Below are 23678 nucleotides of genomic sequence, written 5' to 3' on the forward strand. Positions count from 1 at the left end.
CTTGATTGACGAATGATTTTCGGCTGCTAGCCATCAGGTTACGCGATGCGAACGTTCACGCTGAAAGTTGGCCAGAAACAGGTACTCATCAGCATGCAACTGGAAAAGACGTTCTCCATTGTCAGTGCGATGAGCGTCGACTCCAAATCGACCGCCCAAGTGGGATTCCAAGGAGCTCAGCCGACCAACTTTGGCATTCACATCGCCCGCAAGTATCCAAATTGACAGTGCTTCTTGCACGACGAATGAGCCTGGCTAGCTCTCGATAGAGAGTCAACGTCAGAACCGCGTTTGGCTGGGAAACAAACCAGCATCAAAAACAAGCAACATTTTTTATGCCGGGAGGCACTGAACTTGATTGAGCTGCGTAGCCGGACGGCGCAAAGACGACTATTCACTGAGATCCAATCCAGCAAAGCGCGTTCAGCTCTGGGGCTGAGTGCAACTCCCACGCCATATATTCCACGAGTCATCGCTTCTGGGTCACTGGACACACGGAGAAAGAGCTGAGTTCATCCTTGGTGTTCTGAGATGCAGAACCACGCTCGGGTCTTGTATGCGCGTTTCGGAGACACAGTATACATCAATTTTAATGGAGTACAAACTTTCAGCGATCATCGCCTGTTTGCAAATTTGACACAGAGTGCGGACGTTAAATGTCCCTATGTAGGCAGCATCTCGTGGATTTAGAAAGTTGCCGTTTTGTTTATTGGTAATGCGTAGCGGGGAGCATTAGGCCCGTCCATCAGATAGCTGACAGTCAAATAACCCAGCAGCATCGGACTCTTTGGTTTTAAGAGTAATTTGACCGGAATAAATAACTCGCCAGCGGTCAAAGTCGACCGTTGGACGATCGGAATGTGTGGTTATTAGGGCCGTCCTTCCTCGGGGGAAGGCAACATCACTGCTTCCACGAATATGGACATGCTGGTCGCCTGGGGGAAACACCTTACTGCCTTCACACTCCTATCGCAGAGGACAGTACGAGTTTACTCCAAGATCGCAGTACGGGGTCTCACTGCTCTTAGACTGACTGCGCTCCTTTGGTCTTTCTGGCGTCGTTGCACCTTGTGGAACAGTGTCGCCGCTGGACCATCGCAGCACTCAAGTCTGATTACCACGTCAAAGCGGGAGGTTTATTTTGGGTGATAAACACCTCCAGAGGCTTGCAGTTTGAGTTGCCAGGTTGTCTGTTCTGTCTAACTTCCTTCCTACCTGATACCTTTCGGCATACATCGTTCTGAATTTCGTCGTGGTAGCATCCCTAATTGATGAAGCGAGTTGTTTACACAACTGTTACCACGGGAAACCGCAGCCACTTGCAAGGTTTCGAACCCCAGCCGTCATAACTGGATGTACATTCGGTATTGTCGAGTTTCCGGGGGACTTCATCATTTCGGCGGGCCAAACTAGTAACAGATGCCAACCTACCATCATAACTTAAATCTGACAACCAGTCTAATGTCCTTTCTGTGTCGTGGCCACGGTTCGCGGTACGACAGCGTGACACATTGCGACCTTGGTGTGTGGTTGTTCCAAGAGGGCAAGATGGTCCAAGTGGTTAGAGCTCGAATTTACTGACCGGAAGGTCCGTAGTTCGAACCCGAACTCTGGCTATCGACTTCCCCTGTCTAGGCTTGGAAATCCTGGCAATATCCCAGCCCTCGTGCTTCCTTCTGGTGGCATGGCAGTCAGGCACCGAAAAGATGCTACAGCTGAAAGGTTGTTCCAATTGCTTACACACAGCTGGCGATCGATATTTACCATAATAATTAACAATAATGATAAGCAATAATAGTTATTATTATTATCATTATTATATTGTTATGCTTTTCAATATTTACAGTAGATTCTCTCCCCCGCAATCCAGTCCATCTTCAACATTTCTAAAGCATGCATGTTTGAAAAATCAGTCGAAACTTCAGGAAACACGAATGCCGCATTTGGACATGAGGATGCGTCACGATGAACACTGTTCACAGATACTACTGATGTTTCTGTTCTGTCGCTTTCGGTCATCAACACCCCCAAAAGATTTCGACTTCAGTCGTCCGTCTGCCGTACACTTTACTCGTTCTTCCCTCAATCTTTAGTGTCAGAACTCGCTCGTGGCGGTTTTGACAGTTTCTTCGAGTTATCGATCGGCCAGATTGCAGGCTAAGCTTGATACGGACACACGCCGTTTGCCGGTGGATTGTGGAAAACGTATACGTGCGCGGAGAAGCGCGCGCGCGCGCGAGTGCGCACACGTGCACGGGGTAGAGGGACAGACAAGCTCCTGCGGCGGTCGATGTATCACACTGGCAGTTAGAATTTCGGTTTAAGGTCTTTCGCCGCAGCTCGATTATCACACCCTGTCCTGGATCTTGTCTAACAACTATGAAAGCCGATACAAGCTTGATGAGCTGGCCCCCAGTCATGTGAACATGTTCGGTCACCGTGACATGGCAAGGAGGTTTCTGCTGTTTATTGTGTCAGTGGCAATCTGCTTAAGGCCAAGTAAGTCCAATGCTGTAAGCAATCAATAGTAATTTATTACTTTAATTTGCCTTGTTAGCATCGATGCTGTTGCCTGAAAATCGACAATGACCTTCATCGTTTTCGTCAAGATACATTAAATCGGCTGACTAGTGTCTAGGTTAAAACCGCATTGCAGGAAGAGGGCAATTTCAGCTTCTCTTGAACTTCCTTCGGCTGAATACCGAATTTTGTCACTAAAAGAGGGTAACAGGTGGGGCGTTTGAGTATTTATGGTATTTATCACAGCAGACAATTACGGTAGTCCCCCCCCCACGATGGTGCACCTCCCTACAGCGACCAGTCCTTAAGAGGGGCCATTTTAAACTGGTTCTGTCGTTGAACACTGTCTATTTTATCCATTCAATGATCAGCCTACGCAACTTTCATTAATTCTTCTTGAATTCAGTCACAAGTATGGGCAGAACGAGGCCTCCATGCACTGCGGATAGTGGTGGGTCGGTCACAAATTGGATCATTTATACATTTCGCGGGTGTTTCACCTTTCCAGGTTTACTTCAGAACTCTCATTTGACATAAATATATAAATTTTCGTGCATATTCTCATCGTAGAAATGTTCCCTCCACCACAACTTATTTAGTACGTTGGTTGGTAGCTCAACTAGCGTTGGTTTGTTCGCTTAGCTGGCCAAGTTAATTGCAGACGTTTCATCCTCAATCTATATGACATCGTTAGTGCATTTTCAGGGAGTGCAATGGAGCGTAGCGATGGGTTGTGCTTTGAGTAGTGTTGTTTATGTGTTAATATACGTGCGGCTAGCCGGGACTGACCTTCGATAAGGATTGGTTGCTTGGTTGGTCTGTTCCATTGGCTGTTCCGTCACCCTGCGTCCTAATTGGTCGATAACCAAGTGAGCTCGGCCTCCCCAACAATCGTAGCGTGGTAGGTGCTAGAGTGACCTCTGTCAATGATTTTCCTGGATTCCACTTTGTGAGTTATGCTGATCTGACTCCAAAGAGTTTCATATTTTTGGTTTTTGATCCGGTATTCGGCTCACTATGAGTATTCCGGCTATGGTTTACTAAATACCGCTCACGTTAACCTCATGCTAGGCCAGGAACAATATACTTTGAATGACTGATATATGAAAACTATAGCCGAACTGGGTGTTCCTCAAAAAACTGGCCGAGTGACCGCATGAAGCAGATTGTACCCTACCATAACGACGAATGGGATTCAACTGGCCATGAATGTATTGAAAATACCTGGCGGCTGACCACTTACTCGTTTGTTTTGGAAGGATGCTATACACCGAGAGCCCGTGTTAGAGAGATCCATAAGGATTGGTTTGGATCGCTCTCTTCTTAGAAGTGCACTCTTCCGTTGACAAAGTGCAATTTTCTCATACATCTGAGGCGGATGCTAACTGGTGAGACGGGGAATTCAACGTGGAGTTGTTTTTTATAAATCGGAATGAACGGTAAGGTCGGAGAAACCATCCGTGCATCGATGGCTTTTCCGAGCGGGGTTAAAATTACTGCGCACCGTAATCCTGGAGAAAGCAACTATTCTAAGAGCACTCCCGAGGTTTCCAGGGCAATCGGAGCTAAAAGGTATCTCCTATCCGGTTCAGCCGAGGTTTTTGGGCGGAAAAACACGTAATTGAAATGAAGAATTTCATAGAATCTCCATCATAATTAAACGAACCCGCAGGCTTGGATAGAAATCGCGCAACATTACTTTCATGGACTCGATGATCCCTGTCGCCAGTGTTTTCACTGAGGAAGTAACACACACTCTCTAGTGGGTTGTTGGTGTGGGCATGTCTAACATCCGAATCGATGGTCTTCGAATAGATAAGAGTTACCGTCACCCTTACTCAACAGCCAGGACATGCGATGGCATATGCAACAGTAGCGCTCTTTACACGTGAATGACCCGACTGGTTGCTTTCCAAGAGCACCTCTGTTTCATACCGCCAGACATTTCGTGCTCTTTCACGTTGCTTCTCAAGCTAACCGACGTGACCTCTAGCCTGTCATAGTTGTCTCCAAACTCACCTATGTATATTAATCATTACCGAGTTGGATACCTGAGCTCAGATAAAATCCAGGTTATTTTAACAGTCTATGTCGAAACCAAAGAGCATTGATTGGCGCCTCTGCCGCAACCCGATTCCCACAAACTGTTCTAAAGACACTCCATCACACCTGGAGAAAAGTCTGAAAATGTTACAAGGGGTGGACGAGTTCGATCTCGTTTCGTTTCAGAAGGGAACTTGAGATGACGTTCCGGCCAGTAGTTCAGGGCGTCGAACCTCCGGTAACAATGCCTACCTGATAGTCCTCAAGAAAGAGGACACCGGAAGTGGACTGTCCGCCGAACTGTCTAATACTACCTGTGAAAGGAAAGATGCGTTCGAAGGCGGATTTGCGAAACAATAACAGGGCCGTTAGCAAAAACATCATTGGTCAATCTTTGATCAGAGATTGAGACAGTAGTGAGATAGTGGTCTTATGGTCAATCGCAAGCGCACGTAGTTACCACTTGCAATTCAAGGCGAGCCACCGGAGATTGTGGAAAACTTTACATACTTTACATACTTTACATACGTACTTTACATACTTTACAACTTTACATAGTTGTATCAACTCCGACTGAATCACGCTTGCTAATTTGCGTTCACTGTGGCGTCAAAAATGCATATCACTGGGTTTCAAAGGTCACATGCACCGGGAAACACTAAGTGCTGTGATGTTGTTTGGTTGCAAGACCTGGATTGCACGAACAGGTGATGTGAGGCATCCGCAGTTTTTTTACCACAGTGCGTCAGAACCGTTGCTGGTGTCCGGTGGTATCAACAAATTGATAACGAGGTAATTAAGAGCGAAACGCCTCAAGTGGCTAGAGCGCGAATTTACTAACCGCAAGGTTCGTGGTTCGAATCCAACCTCTGCCTCTCGAATTACCCTGTCTAGGCTTGGGTAACCTGGCAATATCCCAGCTCTCTTGCCTCCTTCGGGTGGCATGGCAGTTAGGTGTTACAGCTGAACAAACGAACGAACGAACGTTTGTGCAATATGTATTTCAGGTAGGGAAAAACATCCATCATCTTCGACGACTCAGTCATGTACTACGCATGCCGAAACATCATCTACCGAGACGAGTATTGTTCTCCGTGTCCACTTCAGACTGGCGGGAACGGAAAGATGCACACCAAATGATTTGGCAGAATGACATGAAAAAGATTACAAAAAGTTTGAGTGTTGTTGGTGCAGTATGCCCTCCAGGATGATGTCTCCATGACCTCTCCTGCGCTTGGCTGGAGACACTGCAAGAACTGGTGGCTCCTTGATGTCAGTAGCATTAATGTTGTCAGTTTCTTCCAAAAATATCTGATTGCTCGTTTTGGGCTGTTGTGAATTGCTGAGCGTTCATGAAACTCTGTATCGGTTTTCGGCTTACTGCTCCGCCGACTATGGTATATCAAAAGGCACGGTAGCCTCAGACAGCCTTTAACGGAGACAAGAGAAAATTATTACAACTGTATTTATAGGTAATCATAGAATGTTCCATAAGGTCACGCCACAATATCCGGGAGGGGGCGGGAAGCGTGGAGCTGAAAATGCTCGATCCAGATTGGCTGGCATTCTGACCAATCAGGACGTGCCTTTATTTGGTCTGTAGCCTGCACGTGACAAGTCCATCCAAATGATGTGATGTTCGGTTATTAGGGGCTACTAGCCTCCGGACAGATGTATGGGCACCTCAGAACACTCGTGATAGGCCAACGTCGGGTTCCACCATATTTTATATTGTTTCCAAGCCTAATTAGATAAAATTTATGGTTTTACCGAAGGGAAGGATCAGTGTTGACACTGATATTGCCCTCTCTGATAATGACATTTTTGCCCCACTCACAGTGTTATTTTCCACTCCGGTTACAGTCCGTGCTGGAATGCATGAGAAACGGTTACTGGCTCACTTGTTCAACCAGACCAGGTGGGATGCGCATAACCCAATGGAACGTCCGAGCGCGATCGATGGCAAACCACTCCAAGTCTACTTGAAGTGCTATTTGAACCAAATTATGGACATGGTAAGCCTTTCGAAATAAAGTGCGTCTACCTCATGAACCCCATCCGAACGAGGCCGTTAACAGGCTGTCGGAAACTTTGCTACTCTCAAGTTTATAAGTAGTTTCGTATCCGCTATGAATAAAGTTTGGTTGAGTGAATTGTGGAGCGTAATTGGCTTCAAGTTTTAGACTTACACAGGAGATTAGGGAAATAGAGTTATTCTAGCAAGAAGAAACAAATTCAGCCGTTGATGCCATAATCTGCAGAGATAAACCTCAGCTGCAATTGTCCGTAAAATAATCAGTCTAAATATCCAAACGGCTTCAAGCTTCTGTTTTGTGTGTGATCAGTAAGTTTGCGGAACATTAAAGTCCAATAGAAAGCCACTAGTGGGCTGGTGAGATGGTTCAGTGATTAGAGTGCGAATTTACTCAACGAAAGGTCCGTGGTTCGAACCCGACCTCTGTCTCTCGAATTTCCCCTGTCTAGGCTTGAGCAACCTGGCAGTATCCCAGCCCTCGTGGTTCCTTCAGGTAGTGCGGCAGCTAGGCACCGAAAGAGTGCTACAGCTGAACGATTACCTCATTATCTGGCATCCGTTTCTGAAATAGCCGCTACATAAAACTTTGAACTTTCAACGAATAGTTCACCCTGAAAATTAATCCATTCTAGCAGCCAAGACGTACGGTGTAAATGTCTCCTCCTTGGTGAGAATCGTCAGCGGTGGACACCTCAGAGGCATCTTCTGCATACTACAGTTGCCTTCTCGAACGGTGGCGAAACGTATGGAAGTCATTTACCATCATCGGCGAACAGACCCGATCAAGTACCACTCATACTCTTCTGTTTGGTTATACTTTTTAAAATTTTCTATAATGATGCACTCTGACGGTTTATAGTGCTGGAATAGGAGTGCAGGAGAGGCAATTTATTCGTTCACGATAGAAAGCCGGTTTGAAAAGGGACAAAATTTCAACGCCCTTGAATAACGAGTGCCCAGAGAAGTTCAGTATGGTGTGATTTCTTGAAGAATCATTTTGAAACAAGGCATACTCCGCATTTGTTGTCCCTATTTTTCTTGCAGGATGAAAAGAACCAGGTTTTATCGACGATAATTTGGTTGGACTTGGTGAGTTGATTTTCTGTTCACTCTAGGTGAACATCAAGGTGACCAGAATCGCTATCTACTGTGTCTTTCACCTTACAATGTGTCCTTTTATGACGCCTTGTAGAGAGCCTTCCATAAAGGACACGAGAAAGATTCCTGTTTCTGGTGTTTTTTTCCACACTTTTCTTCATGTTTCTCCATTTTCGTAATCATCAGTTCAAGTCTACTTCGCCGAATAAGAACAAACTGTTACCGCTTGATTTCTCAGAAACAAAATGGTTTGTTTCTAGATATATTTTTCCGCAGATTCATTCGCTGCGCTATGGTAACGGTCTCCCGTATGTCACCATTAGGAGAACCAGCTCCGAACGTAGCGGGCCCACGTAAAAGCCAATGGAATAACCGTTTTCGTTGAGACAGATTTCATTGGTTGTTCTTCACTCGTCCTTGACAGATGAGTTGTGTTCTTAGTATCGCTTTTTTGACCCACTTGTACGCGATAGTGATCAGTAGATCAGCCGGTTCGCACGTTCACAGACTTTCTCTGGTTTGGTCAAGCACATCAGGCTATCAATCGGCTATCCAGACCGGGGTTCACGGTAGTAAAAAGGCATGAAAGAGACTGTGGTACACAACCGCTACCTACACACTTGAATGCCTCTAGAAACGTTACAGAGCCTATTGTCAGCTCCTTCCTAAAAGGTGCAAATGTTACCAGATATTTACATAATTCTCCGTTCCTCTCAACTATAATCCAAATTTTTGTAGGGGAAAGTGGAAGGTTTTAGGCGCACTCGCTTACTCATTCTACTATCATTACTATTTTTAGAAGTAGAGTATGGTTATTTCGATATAGCGGATGAATACGCAGTTCGTCCTGATGGGATCTCACCTTGCAACACGACCAGCTGGATCGGTCGGGTACCGTTTTGGTCAACAGCTCGCCAGGGCATCACGCAGTCACTAACTGCCCTCTCGAGCAAAGTCGTCATGGATTAGGGTGATGTCGTGCGCGTTCTCAGGCAATGAATTCGACTACTTGAGAGCAGTCAAGTGGGTTTCTAACGTTCCTTGACCTTCATCAATGGCTTAAGGAATACCTACATAATAAGACTTCGGTCTGAATCAGCGGTGTGTACTTTGAATAACTGATTAGTCAGCTAACATCTTTAAATCCGAGTCTCATTTGCGTGGTGTTTGCTATTTGCCCGAGATGCTGTGTCTGCGGGGTATTTTTCTCATCAAGCCTACTTACATTTGACTTCAGTAGTGAAATACTCCATCCTCCTTTCGTTCATATAATCTAAAGCCTGTGAGGAAATTACTATCGATTCTAATCGGGCAACTGGTTCAGAGAGAGTTGGGTCTTACAAACAGGGTTGTGATTGGTGCATTACAATGAGCGGTCTGAATGGACAGCTTGCTATCCAATGAGGATGTTGAACCCTTTGCATTTGTCGGTATCGTGTGCGCTTCAGGCGGTTCGTGACACGTGATCAAGGCGCCTGGAGAACAAGGCAATCACGCGACTCACAAATTCTTTCACTGTGCCTGATTAAAGTGTCACTAAATCACGTCCATCGCCTGCAGCTTTTCGGTGTCCGGTGGATTAGCCTTGGTCAGAATGAAACCATCGTCCCCTTCTGGCTACAGGCCGATGGGTGAATAGCTCCGTCGAATTGATTCGATGGTTTGCATCGATCAAATGAACCGCACTGTGATCGTGAACGATTTCGGACTTGTCTGACTTCAATGCTAGGTGGGAGGTTCCCAGAGGATAGTTGAAATTTGACTGATGGGCTGAGCACCTCAACTTCTGGGGTTCATCCGTGAGGTGGGATCAATCCTACAGAATGGCTGGTAAACATTCATAAAATATATGGAACGGTAACTATTCAATACCACCAGGTTTCCTGGAAGAGTCTGGCACTGATTTCTATCACTACACGCCAGTGGCCCAGCTTTGATAAAGTGTTATAGCGAAGACGAGAAATGAAGGTATGTGCGCAGATTAGGAAAGGAATGTTATTAGAATCAAACCACCCTACTGCGATCAACGAGGGATAACGCGAAACGAGGACAAACGACCTAGGTCGGTGGCATCCGGTCGTTCCCTAAGGACTTAAAATCACCTCAGTTTGGGGCAATACTCATTCCTTTTGTTCAGGAAAGGAGAGAAGCATAACCATCTTCACCAGGTGGGGAAAACTTATCGTTTAAGAAGCACGAAGGAAATTTGATTGGAATCATATAAGCCGGATATGTTATGTGAGGTGTCGTCGTACACAAGCCCCTTTTTGTCTGGCCTGCGAGTTCACAAGAAAATATTGGACCGACCAGCGACCAAAAGAGTCTGGAAGCAGAGAAAATCGAAGAGTAAAGTACATCAGGTCAGCTGCTTGCCACTCATCCAATTTCCCAAGAAATTAGTCACAAAATATTGGACGACCAGCGACCAAAAGAGTCTGGAAGCAGAGAAAATCGAAGAGTAAAGTACATCAGGTCAGCTGCTTGCCACTCATCCAATTTCCCAAGAAATTAGTCACATTGGCTGAGAAAGACAGAAAGTCACTGCTTTCTGAAAGATCTCACTTCACCTCACGTGACTTTTTAGTGGACAGTGTTGTCTAAAAGGGGTGTCGTGCAATCTTTTAAGTCATTAAGGTTGCTAACATTACAAACATCTTACACTGACAAAATATTTGTTTTGCTCTCTTTGGCCACGACATTCCCTGCTGTGGGGCCCAGTCTTTGCCAATCACATTCCATCCGAACTATTCGAGTGGTTGAGCCCCGGGATAGTTCAGTGGCTAAGGTGTGAACCAACTGACCACGAAGTCCGTGGTTCGAACCCAACCTCCGCATCGCGACGGCTCTTGTCTAGGTTTGGGCAACTTGACAGTAGCTCGGTCCTCGTGCTTAATTCGGATGGTGTGACAGCTAGGAATCAAAACTGTATCACAGCTAAACGATTACTGTCATCTGTCATGGCGGTTTGGCTGTCATCGCACACGGAGCATGGTCACTCCGCGATTCACACCGTGTGCGGTTTCAGACCAAGTGCTTGTTTTCGCCGATACGATTGGCAAAACATCAGATGATTCCACCGCGAAACCATTGTTTTCTCACACTGCCGCTGACCTTAATCGTAACAGGTTGGTTAGACTGGAGGAGCAGGTTTCTAGTTTTAGTGTACACACAAATAGGTATAAACAACAAGCACGGTGGGTGGGCACCGTAGAATTTGTGGACCATTTTGACGTGAATCATGAGCAGTAGGTGTAATCTTGGCGGAAAACCACTAATGATGGAGTTTTGGACCTGTTTTGCAACGAATAACATATACGCCTAGTTCAATATGTTCGTATATGAAACGAAACTATTGCTCAGAAGCTACAGTGCAATGGAGCGCTCTAAACCGACTGTGTTTGGATAATCACGCAGGAATTTTATGGGGAAAAATCGCCAACTGACAGGTCTTTCTAGAGGACACTGAGCCTTGATAGCGAGTGGTTCATCAGAACTAAACGCTACGTTTTTCTTTTTGACGCGAGACAGAAGGGTTCAAAACATAAAAAAAGATTTTTTTCTACTTGAGACTGCCTTTGGAGAAATGAAAGTAAACCACGAGGATATTTGAGCAGAGATGACAACTGAAACCACTGTGTTTGCTGGTAAGTGGTCCAGATGCATGGAGGCCTCAGATTCTGGCCAAATTTTCACTCGAGATTTTGTTCCTTAAGTGATGCTAATCTATGCTGGAAAGCCGAGAAGTCCTATGCAGCTGCTTCCTCCCTATCAACGGCAGCGCGCACCTCACGAAACTAAGAGTTCCGAACGCGCAAGCTTCCAGTCAGTAACCGAACACAATCAGTGGCAGATGCGCAACGTGATTAGCTCTCAGTTAGACCGAACATAGCGCCGTTCATCCTTCAATAACGGGAACCCCATGACGTAGTCACGTGTTGACTGGCTCCTCTAGTGACGATTACTCACCCACCCATCTCGTGAAATAACTCTTAGGTGCTACTTTTAGAGTGACAGTAGTGGGAAATTTATCAATTTTCGGTGGAAATTTCATCCTTCTAGCGAAGCTCATTCATGCTGAAAAGCCGAGAAGCACTGTAAAACTGCTTCGCCTTCATTGTGAATCCTCAGCAGTGCATGTCTCACGAATAGCCCAACAGATTCGAACCCGCCACTCCCTTGCTACTAGATGCTGGCTAAACCTTTCGACCCTGATATGAGGATAACCGTTCAAAATGATACCGAATGATTGCGGGCGACGTTGCACTCCTCGAACAACAGCAAGGGAATCCGAACAAGACTCATCTTCAACTGAATTTCCTGTGCAAAGCCGCTTCATGAGCACGGTATTCTAGACACTGCAATACATTTTCTAGACAGAACACCATTCATATGGTTGTTGGAAGCCCTGGATACATATTAGGCAGGAACAGTCCGCAAATTTCCGTCAACATTGTGGTCCACTTAAACTCAAATTGTACAGAATTAGCGAAATACGCTTGTTTCCAAATAACCTTTGATTACGTTGGTGACTGTGCCTACCTGGCGACCCCACGAAGTGCGATGACATTCTAGGGCTTTTCAGCAATCTTGTGAGTAGTTGTTAATCAACAAAAGCGGTTATGGCCTTTAAAGAGTACGGTCGCCAAAGTTCCAAGTTATATTCAGGTTTCAATTGAAAAACCACCGTGGTGAGAGGGGGGCAGTTTCGGGGACAAGACAAATGACTAATAACCCTCTGAACTCACGACCGCAACACCCATGGCGATGCTTTTTCCGACAGGTAGTTGAGGTCACACCCTTTCTTTGAAAGGACCTTGGCCTGCCATATACAGGGGATCACAAGTCATACCTCAACCCTAGCCACCTGTCTCTGAAACCCAACGTGAGTGAGCATGCTGACTCAGCGTTCGTCTTTCTTGAACAACGGTCCATTTAATCTTCTGCATTTTTTATCCGTCCTGTATCGCTTACTTTGTTGTCACGGTTTTTTTTGTTGCTTTGGTTAGAAATGGACGGACTATCATTTCAAATGGGACAGCAATGAGTATGGGAACGTCCGTCAAGTCAATCTTCCCCCGAATCGGATCTGGAAACCGGATCTACTTTTGTACAACAGGTATTGTCTCTGTAGTCATCCGTTTGTACGCCCATGTCCTGAGGTCGAGATGGGTGCGAATTTACCGACCGGAAGGTCCGTGGTTCGAACCCGAACTCTGCCTCTGGACTTCTCCTGTCTAGGCATGGGTAACCTGGCAGTATCCCAGCCCTCGTGCTTCCCTCGGGTGACATGGCAGCTAGGCACCGAAAGGGTGCTACAGCTGAACGATTATGATTTGTTATTTTACTGTGATTTTGTCCATTAGTTTCATTGTAAAGACTGAGGGGCGAAGTGCTTCTGTTTATGGGGAAGAGACCGTCTCAAGGTGATATCGCTTGTCAGCATAAACTCCCGGGGAGTTTGCGTTACCTCTTGGTTTACTCGAGCACAAAATGTTCACCGAAAATGCAAGTATTATTCACCTCTCTCGGGCACGATTTCCTAAGTAACCCCATAGACTCACAATGCATCTGAAGTCGACGATGGTTCTCCTCGTTACTCGTCTGCGTGCTGTTTCTGAAAACGTGAGTTTGAGCGAAAAGTTTCGACTATCAGTAGTCATCCGGGAGGTGAATCGCAAAATAGAACGATAATCTCACGGTTTGTAAAGTAAACTGAGACCAGTGATTAGCTGAGTTAGACAGATCTGGAGGTTGGCTTTTAGGCCATATGAAAGTTGGTCGTATTTTTACGAGGACTTTAGGGTGTGTTGGGTTGATTACTTCATCTGATTACTTCATCAGTGGTCGTCTGCTACACTGCTGCGTCAGATAATTTGTACTTTTGACTCAGTACAAAAACATGTCTATCATTCATCTGCTTCTATAAGCAATGGTACCAGTTGTTGTCAGATATCCAATCAACTCGGCTAGCCAGTTCAACTGGAACCCAGCTGAATCTCCCGTTTATGATGCTTTAAAGCAGGACATAATATTGACGGAAACTCGGAGGCAGCACCTACCTGATGAGCCCCAGGAACGGCGAAACCACTCGTGGGCTGTCAAAACGTTTTCAGCAACCTTATGAGTAGTGCATTATGCGTATACAACTGGATTTTGTCTATATATCCTGGATAACAGTTGCTCTGGCCACTGGACCGTGACATGTCGGTGCGTGTGAGCGGAAATTGGCCTCTGAAGTAACCTGTATATGATTATATGGCGCACCTAGCTAGCGTACCAGCTTCTGTATGGTCAGACCAGTTCACCATTGGCTCCATGACTGCGGTCCACACAAGTCAGATAGATGCTTCGGTACACAGATACTCCGAACATAACCTGAAAACGGATCAGCTTGTGTGTGCACCCTCAAGGTCAGCCTGATGGTTGCACTTGTGTTCGCGTTTTTCCTTTTGCACGAGTACTTAGTGATTTATAATTCTTACAACACACCCTAAACATTTTGTCTAATATCCTGGATAACAGTTGCTCTGGCCACTGGACCGTGACATGTCGGTGCGTGTGAGCGGAAATTGGCCTCTGAAGTGACCTGTATATGTTTATATGGCGCACCTAGCTAGCGTCCCAGCTTCTGTATGGTCAGACCAGTTCACCATTGGCTCCATGACTGCGGTCCACACAAGTCAGATAGATGCTTCGGTACACAGATACTCCGAACATAACCTGAAAACGGATCAGCTTGTGTGTGCACCCTCAAGGTCAGCCTGATGGTTGCACTTGTGTTCGCGTTTTTCCTTTTGCACGAGTACCTAGTGATTTATAATTCTTACAACACACCCTAAACGTCTTCTGTCTTCCAATTTTTACTTCAACACAATCTCATAGTGCAAGTGAAAAATTTGATCAAATTTTCCCAACAAATGTGATTGTGCAAAATACCGGAGCGATAGCATGGATCCCACCGGGTCTGTTTCATTCGATCTGCGCTGTCAAGGTCAACTGGTTCCCGTTTGATTCCCAGGTGAGTTTTATCTGGAGCGTTTCACTTCCTCGTAGTGTATCGAACATGGTGTCAAATGGTACCAGACAGATTGTTACCGCTCAGTAAAACATTCAATTCAGCTTAATTTCAATTCCTCTTTTGATGTTTAGCTAATCTAAAGACGAATTTCGCCTAGAAATTGAACAGAAACGTTTAAATAATCAAACTGCACGGAGTTTGGTAACCCGTGAGACCTGAGTTTTCTAAATATGGCTGAATTTTACGGAGGAAATCACGAAAACGCACTTTCTTAGAGTGAACTGCAATGATGAAAACTGTTAAAAACACAGTCAACTTCATAGGCACTTTTAGTTTCATCCCTGGCTTTGGGAGTTCAAGATTGCAGCGTGAAACTGGTTTTCCCTGTCATGTTTTATGTAGCCAACTCTCTAACGTAGTTCACAAAAAATCGATGAGACGTCTGGATGCGCTGTTTAGCCTTTGTTCTCTAGCACTTGGGGGTGTACGGTTCACAGCCCGACTTTCAGCCCCGCAGCAACTCCTGCTTCATTAAACGATACTTTGGCCTATCTATTAAGCTAAAACATCCCGCTTCCCAAAGGCCACCTCATGTTTCAGTTGGCACGATATTCGAGCTGTCGCAGTATATTTTCATGAAGGGGACGGCTCACAAGTTTGTTGAAAATTCTTCGACAGCCCACGACCGATTTCGCCTTTCTTGAGGCCTATTAAATAGGCCGTTGTCTTTTGTTGGGTATTCATTTCATGAGAGCTTGGTTGACTGAATGGATTAGACATAGTCACGTTTATCGGCAGTAAGCAGATGATGTTTTTGTGCTTCGAAACAGCCGCGTAACTGAGCACCCAAGCATCTCCCTCCATTAAGTTCACTTTGAAACTGAAAGTGGCGACGCATTCCAGTTGTCCGGCCTCCTGTTGGTTAGACTATCCACGGCCTAAATTTAAAGATGTGTTCACAGAACGCCTACGAGGATTGGACAATACAAAAATTTCCGTAGCTTTGTGCCACTAAAGCAGAAACGAACCCTGATTTGCGCTTTGACGAGCTCAGCAGGGCTTATTTGCTGTGCGTACATGCTAGACTCTCAAGTGAAGCACCCTGCTAGCGTACTCCGAGTCAATGGTTACCCGTGGAAATTGACTGCCAAGAGTAGATCCAGCTGCACCTCCACGGCCCTAGTTTAATACCAACCCTTTGCTCAACTTTCTGGGTGAATACGTGGACATCCCGCTTCCCGGAACACCTTTAGACTCAAGGTGTTGGCTGAGAGATGGACCACGTCACACATAATTGATACTTGCCAGGTGATCAATCCGAACGAGTCGCTTCATGTCATCTACCGAGTGTGCAGTTGACTGCAGTATCGATCAAACGGCGTGTCTTCACTACAGCGGAAGCAGTCGCAATACGATTACGAAACTCAGCACTATGCCGTCACAAACCATCCGTACGACCGCTGAGTCTGCCTTAGTTATATCACACGAATCAATCGACCGAGTCGCTCAACGGCCCTCTAGACTGCCTCACAGCATCCAGTCCAATGCGACTTGGGCTTTGCTGACAAACAGTGGTCTGCGTCACCACGTTTCCTAATTTAACAACCAATTTTATTTGTTTATTTCATTATTCATCCCTATTTTAGCCATTAGATATAAATTGATCCGATGAGGAACTCCAGAGACCGTTGGTGTTCGTCTCTTCATCCGGGTTGGAACTATGATTGTTCGGCTAACACCCATTACAGATTTATGACACTGAGGTGAACAAAGCGATGGGTCGTTCAGATTGACTGTGGGGTAGCACTTGGAACATATTTAGAGTTGATGAGCGCTCAGACACAGCCGCACATGTCCCTCCCACAAGTTCATCCATCATTCTGACCCGGATCAACACACGTTTGTAGCACTTGGAACATGTTTAGGGTTGATGAGCACTCAGACACAGCCGAACATGTCCCTCGCACACGTTCATCGATCATTCTGACCCGGATCAACACACGTTTGCTCCCCAAACCGCTGTGACCTACTCCCATTCTTTGAGATCGTATTGTAACAATACTCAGACGATGAAGAGAGTTGCTTAAGGTTTTCAAAAACTTCCCTCGTACTCACAGACATTTTGATTCACTGTGTAAGTGCTCGTGATCTTTTCTTTCTGTGTGCGAGTGTTACATTCTGGTCTTATGCTTTTCGTACCTTGATTTGCAACAGAGTTGTATCCTCAAATTTGGAACTTGGTCGTATCAGGGCAACACAGTCGACTTGAAGTTGCAATGTGACAATGAGACAGAAGTGGACCAGGAGTGCAACCATAGGAACGAAGTGGACTTGTCCGCCTATCTAGCACATAGCGAATGGGCACTGGAAAGTGAGTCGTTTTTTCTTCTCAAATGAACTTGATAGGTTCTCGTAGTCACCCAGAATTAAGCCCGGATGTCATCTTAATTTCGACCGAAAATCTTGATTACATTTGTTGCTCGTTTGATTAACCTGTTGATCTTCACCTGTTTCCACGTTTTGTCAAACCCCAGTCCATTCAAACTTGGATTATTATTCAGTCGTATGTGAAATTATGCTGAGTTATTGTCGCTTCGAACACCGGTGTTTCACTGCATCAACTGGAATCACGTCATTGGTCAAAAATACTGCCTTAAATTTAGGCGGATAGTGATTTTGAGGAGTGATCAGCTGATCGGCCATAATAAGCAATCTGATTGGTCGGCCTACTCGATAACTGGAAGGGACTGTGCCTCCATTTCACACAAGGTGTCTTTTTGCGAACTTTTTGCTACTTCCAAGCTTGAACATGTTGTCGTATATTACTTGCTGCCGAGAAGCAGTTACCGAACGAGACCAACCATTTCTAAGTCTTGATATTACAAGAGAGGATTGAACAAAATAAACAGACGATCTTCTTCCAGGTACCTTGTGTGAAATCACGTGTTGCTGATCTTCATATGCAACTGAGCTTTGATGGCTTCGGTCAAACCCCATAACTTTCCAGGAATCTTACCTTGAGAAAATGCCTGATGCTTTCCAATAAGAAGACTTTACACGAAACTTGGGCTGTTGTAGACGGGAGACTCGATGGAGTTTCTCGCATTGAAGTGGTCCAAAGATATACAGCACACGACTGCTTCAAGATTCTTCAGTGATGGTATTCAAATGTTGAAGGTCGATCAAAATTCGACTCGAATTAAATCCGGCAGATTATATGAGACTCTTAGTTTGGCTGATTACCAGCACTTTTAGTTCAGTCCTGACTAAAAGTCATTCAACAGTCGTCGCTAACTTATTCCTTCTTTGGCGGTAGTTTGTTTACACTCGTGTTAACAGTTCCACGGGGTTTCGATAGCAATTTACATTAGGTGTTTATCCGGAAGGCCAGTTACCTGAAGGCAACCACTGAATGTCCGAAGTCTATCGAGAATCTCAGCAGCGCTAGATGTTGACCAGACAGACAACACCCCCTCAATATGCAGCGTCTTGTATCAAACCCAGACAGTGCGAGTCAGCGTTGATTAAGGTCAGACAACGCCCTCCGCAATATGCAGCATGTCACAGCCTCGCACCAAAGCCAGACATGTGCGTCAGCATTGGACCAAGTTCAGCCAGTGTCCCTCCAATAAACAAATAGCTGGGCCGTTGTACTTACGCACTCGCACACACTTGTTCGGAATATAGCTGTTGTATTCCCTTCTGTAAGTCCTTTTTTCGGCACTAGGCACTGGAGCGGGTCAGCAGTCAGATACCACAGATTGCCGAATCAGCATACATAACAGTGTTGTACTTTGACATGTGTCTGACAACTGAGTACCATCGTACCAACTATTTCCAACTCTCTATGAGGTATCAAAAAGCAAGTCCATAGGATGTAGGCCAGAATTGTAGTCACTGACGTACTCGAATGCATTCTCCGCTCCTCTTGACGACTGCTTGGACTTTGATAAGATGTAGAAAAGTCCAAGACAGCATCGTTGTTCAGTCTTGCTGCGGGCCCCTGAATACCACTCTTTGACTACTCTCAGAAGGGGCTTTTCCGAAGATGTCATCCACCGTATGTCTTCACTCACCACCTGTGTTGCTGTCGTTTCTCAAAACGTTGCTCCCTAGCCCAGGAAAGACAGCACTTTTCGGAAGGAGAGCCAAACCGCTTGGTCCAAGGGTTATTCGAATTACGCAAGGAGAAACGAATGAGGGGAAGGTGCGGCTGTGTCCCGTGAATTCGCCAAGTTTCAGTGACAGAAGTACGAGGTTCGTTTGCCTGAAAAACTAGACGGTACACTTATGATTTGCAGCGCTGGTGAATTCCTTTCTTATGGTATACATAGGACAGTGCTATTGACTCCGTCCACTGCAGCTTTATGATCTGATGACGGAACCCTTCTCTGTGCACCGACCGCCCCAGCCCCTCGATTTGTCCATCGTGCATTAATACAGGACTGCCAACACTTTGTCACCTATCCAGGAACTACCGCCAGTATTTCCTCGGTTGGTGGCGAAATGTCTGCGGATCTTTTCCAGATAAGCCCCGCCACCCAAAAAAAAGTGGGAAAAAGAGGATGTGAAATTTGTACTTTTAAATTTTATTGAAGAGGGTGAAATTGGGACATGCCATTGATAATTTGAACGAAAAGGTCCGTTTTCGGCTCCAAACAAACTCACACAAGTAGCTGTCCATCAAAGATCGGTGTGTGCCGCACTGGCATTTATTCTGCATCTTGTAGACGTGCCAAAGAGATTCGATGGTTTGTGTGTGAGCTCCAGTCGTTGGATCCATAAAGCTTTCCCTATCACTAACCGTTGGAGTCTGCGAAAGCTGCCAGGTGCAAGCTTTACGAAGAACGTTCTTCCAGTCATTAGAGGTCGTGTGGCCAATAGATAATTCCTCTGAGCAGAATTTGTCTTGCTGACACTGTCGGGCATTACACCTCTACCTGTCATAAACAGTTGAAAGTATCATTTGGTGGCCATTGTTGCATTAAACGCTGCGATGGATCACCCCGTGGCTTTGCAAAACTGTATTGGCTTCTCCTTGTCATGAACGAGAGTTGAAAGCGTCAGAAAGTTGATTTAAGGTTTTACATCCGAACGGAGAAAATTCATGTACAAAATGAGCCGAGATGCGGATAAGGAATTGTTTTCATCAAAAATAAGTCAAGGTTGTGTCCGTACATTAAATTGGAGCTGGCTGGAGTGGGGCTTGGCTTTTCGCACATGCACTTTTTGCATTAGTAGCGGGGCTTATCTGGAAAACATCCATGTTTCGAACCTATTTTCCAAGTCCGGCGAACGACCAAACAACACGACAGCGCACCTCTACCCACCTCTCGCAAAGCGACTGAAGATCAGCGCTACTCAGCTCCAGTATGTTCAAATTTTACAGTGCCGCTAGATGATAACGCCGGCCTCATTCGTTCTTAGCGAGGAGGGCAGGTGTGGTACATTGCCAACGTGACCAATCAGCTTCCCGTGGATGCCTTCTAGATGCCGCATACAACACGATTAAAATCTTATCCATCGATCGGCCAATGAACCAAATAACTGTGGTTATTGCCAACGTCACCAATCAGCTTCCCGTGGATGCCTTCAAGATGCCGCATACAACACGATTTAAATCTTATCCACCGATCGGCCAATGAACCAAATAACTGTGGTAAGCTGGTGCAAAAGACCGCGCCACACTACCGAGCGCGGAACTATGGCTCACCTAGTCATCCGAAATAGGGTGACCCAGATAGACAATTCAATCAGTGAATTCCAAACAGTAATCAATATTTCGTCTGCAAACCTCGTGTGACTCCCGAGGTGTCAATGTGAGAAGCAACAGTGTGATGTGATAGCAGATGCCCGGTCCACGTGACCTGACCATAGTCTGAATTCTGTACGTTCGTTTATTCGTTACCAGGGTGACTCCTGCTGTGGTTACTAAGGGCACTCGGAACAAACTCTCTTCTTGTCTGGCCGTTAGTTATCGGAATGATGCAAAAGCGAAAAGCTTCACTTATGGGCCACAGAAAATTCTCAAATTTTGTCACACTACCGAGAATCAATAAGTAACTTAGAAGAAGAGTGAAATTTCCATCCAAGACGTCATCAGTCGAGAAGCCAATCAATCGACACATGAACAAGTAGGGTGAATTTTATGACTGCAGAATGGATAGCAATACAGTCCGTCCAATTGCAAGTAACTGGTCAGTCGCTGGTGGACGAACGGTCAAGTGTTTCGACTACTTTCAGCGTGAGCGGGTTCCAGACTGTCTACCGGAGTTTCGTGAGCTGCGCCGTACGGTTGATGATTCCCGATACAGATGGAACGGCTGTGCATTGCTTACCGGAACGGATTGGCTTTACTTAGAGGACGTAGTATCCAATAAAAGTTCTGACATGGTCGGTTTAGTTCACCGAGGTAGATTCATCGGGAAATCTTCCTGTCCGGTCAGCCAATAGAGACTCTGATTACTTGCGTCTTCAGCTGGTCACAGGCGAGTCTACTATCCTATTAGGTTTTATACACACAAAACTCGGTTAGTCCCAAAAGTTTATATATGCATATATGCAGTTTTTTGGTAGATGTTTTCATTAGAAGTCAGTTTTGGTGAAAATCAATGTTTGGGGTCTTTTCCAGGGCTCGGACTTTGAGCCCTCGCTGTCCACTGCATGAAAGTTCTCATCCGACTTGTCCTGTATGCTCTCCAACCTTTTAGGTGGCGTTATTCGACGATACGTCGAAAGTTACGGTGAAGCGGATGAACTGTACATTGCTGTAATAATCCGGGTGGATATACAACGCAAAGCACTCTACTACATGTTCAACATTATCGTCCCCTGTATGATTATGTCCGTGATGTCCCTACTCGTGTTCACTCTGCCTCCGGACGCGAACGAGAAAATTGTTCTCGGTAAGTTGCATCCTAGCCAGTTTGTGCTCTCGACGTACCATCTCAAAGATCCAAACTCAACCAGGTAAAAAACGGTAACAACAAAATATATCGGTGTCCGATAGGGATTCTACGAACTCCATCGATCCGTTTTGCTCACCAAGGGTGTCTGACCACTTCTCAGGCAATGGTGGCTCGGTGGTTGGAGTGCGAATTTACTGACTGGAAGTTCCGAGGCTTGAATCCAAGCCCTGCATCTAGACTTCCCCTGTCTAGGCTTGAGCAACCTGGCAGTATCCTGGCCCTCGTGCTTCCTTCTGGTGGTGTAGCGATCCAGTCACCCACATACTTGACTGTTCAACTCAGCCGTTCACTGGATCGCGAGGCTTGTCTTTTTTCTCATACGCACAAACACGTCGCACTAAGCTGACTCATCGGACATCGATTGTGTGCACGGCCTAGTCAGCGTAGCGACCAATCATGTGACGACGCGCCCACGTTTACGCACTGGGACCTACATAAAGGCAAACCGAACCCAGTCAAGACACACAGTCTCGCGCGCGCGCAGGGAGCAGGACGTCAACCTCTCCACAAGTCCACGGACAACCATGGAGTACGTGTAGCAGTCTAACTGCGGAGAAAAACACGTTCCCGCCGTCCGGACTTCCACCAAGGGACTCTCGCATCCGATAAGTTCCCTTTTTGACTTGCTCCCATTTCACATTGCATTTATTTTATACGTGTCGCAGAAATACTAAAAGCTTTTATTAGTGCACATTCACCTTCTGATATGAATTATGGCTATCATCACCTGTGCGCTAATAGTGGCATGGCAGTTAGGCACTGAAAGGGTGAACGATAAAGTCTGCTCTACACCACTGTACATAGCTAGCTGCACCTGAGCACATTTTCTAGAGACAATTCTGGACAAATCACTATCGGTTTTACTTTTTTTGGCTCATCAGGTAAGTCTTGTCCACGAGTTTCGATCACTCTTATTCTTGCGTTCATTTGCGGATTCATTGCAGAAGTTAACGGAACGACCAACAGGTTCCCCACAGAGGCTACCCATGCTTTAGTTAGGACAACACTCATTGTATAAGAGCATTTGTCTTGGCAAGTAAACATCTCGGTTGATGGATACCACAAGCCGGAGGTTCCGTTGCACCTGAAGTGAGTCTTTCGCTAACAAGAAAAATCGCAAAGCAGTGCTCATTATCACATACATAGATAAAAAATTGATGGCCCGTCGGAAGAAGAAATAAGGGACCTAACGGTCGCTAGCCAGCCGTCTTCAAAGAAGGTGGAAAATCCCTGGTGACCAATCTGACAAAGCTTATCGATGCTATATGGAACGAAGAGAAGGCGCCTGCAGAATGGGGCATGTCGACAGTTATTTCTATCTTCAAGAAGGGTACGTGGACGCTGTGTGAAAACCACTGTGGCATCGAAGGTGCTCTGTGGCCTTATTTTTCAAAGTTTGACTGAACACAGGGAGAGACAGATCCGTGAAAACCAAGCTGGGTCTCGTCCTGCAAGAGGATGCGTCGATCATATCTTCACCCTCGGACAGATTCTGGAACAGCGACACTGCTTCCAGCAACCAACAGTGGTTGTGTTTCTTGATATGAAAGTTGCCGTTGACTCTGTGGACTGTCAGGCACTGTTGCAGTGTCTGTGGAGCAAAAGTGTCTCCCGTAAATTCATGACCCTCATAATGGCGCTGTACGGCAACTCCCACGACCGTGTGAAGGTCTAGTTGTGTTTCTTTGAAAGTTGCCGTTGACTCTGTGGACTGCCAGGCACTATTGCAGTGTCTGTGGAGCAAAAGTGTCTCCCGTAAATTCATGCATGTGAACGCCAACTCCCGCAGCCGTGTAAACGTCTACGGGAAGCTCTCGCCTGAGTTCACCACATCAAGTGGTGTCCGACAGGGCTGTCCTCTTTCACCTTTCCTCTCCAATTTCGTCATTGATGCGATCATGGAAGACGCACTACCAGCCTCTGAGGCATGTGGGGTCGAAGTGCTCCCTGGGCCTCCGCTCACAGACATCGAGTACACAGACGACATAGCTCTTCT

The 23678-nt window shown here is 45.9% G+C and overlaps 1 protein-coding gene across 1 annotated transcript in view; it reads left to right on the top strand.

Moving 5' to 3' along the window:
* Positions 1 to 5206: 5206 nt before the first annotated feature.
* Positions 5207 to 23678, top strand: part of T265_05648 (hypothetical protein) — a gene marked incomplete at both ends in the record, with an annotated part of 30492 nt that continues 12020 nt past the window's right edge. The window contains 9 exons of the mRNA XM_009170713.1: positions 5207 to 5355; positions 5411 to 5548; positions 5606 to 5736; positions 6403 to 6578; positions 7643 to 7687; positions 12703 to 12812; positions 14579 to 14714; positions 16929 to 17085; positions 21425 to 21619. Of these exons, the coding sequence (XP_009168977.1) occupies positions 5207 to 5355; positions 5411 to 5548; positions 5606 to 5736; positions 6403 to 6578; positions 7643 to 7687; positions 12703 to 12812; positions 14579 to 14714; positions 16929 to 17085; positions 21425 to 21619 (1237 nt within the window). The remainder of the gene's footprint in view (positions 5356 to 5410; positions 5549 to 5605; positions 5737 to 6402; positions 6579 to 7642; positions 7688 to 12702; positions 12813 to 14578; positions 14715 to 16928; positions 17086 to 21424; positions 21620 to 23678) is intronic.

This window comes from Opisthorchis viverrini, assembly GCF_000715545.1.
Source record: "Opisthorchis viverrini unplaced genomic scaffold opera_v5_111, whole genome shotgun sequence".
NCBI lineage: Eukaryota > Metazoa > Platyhelminthes > Trematoda > Opisthorchiida > Opisthorchiidae > Opisthorchis > Opisthorchis viverrini.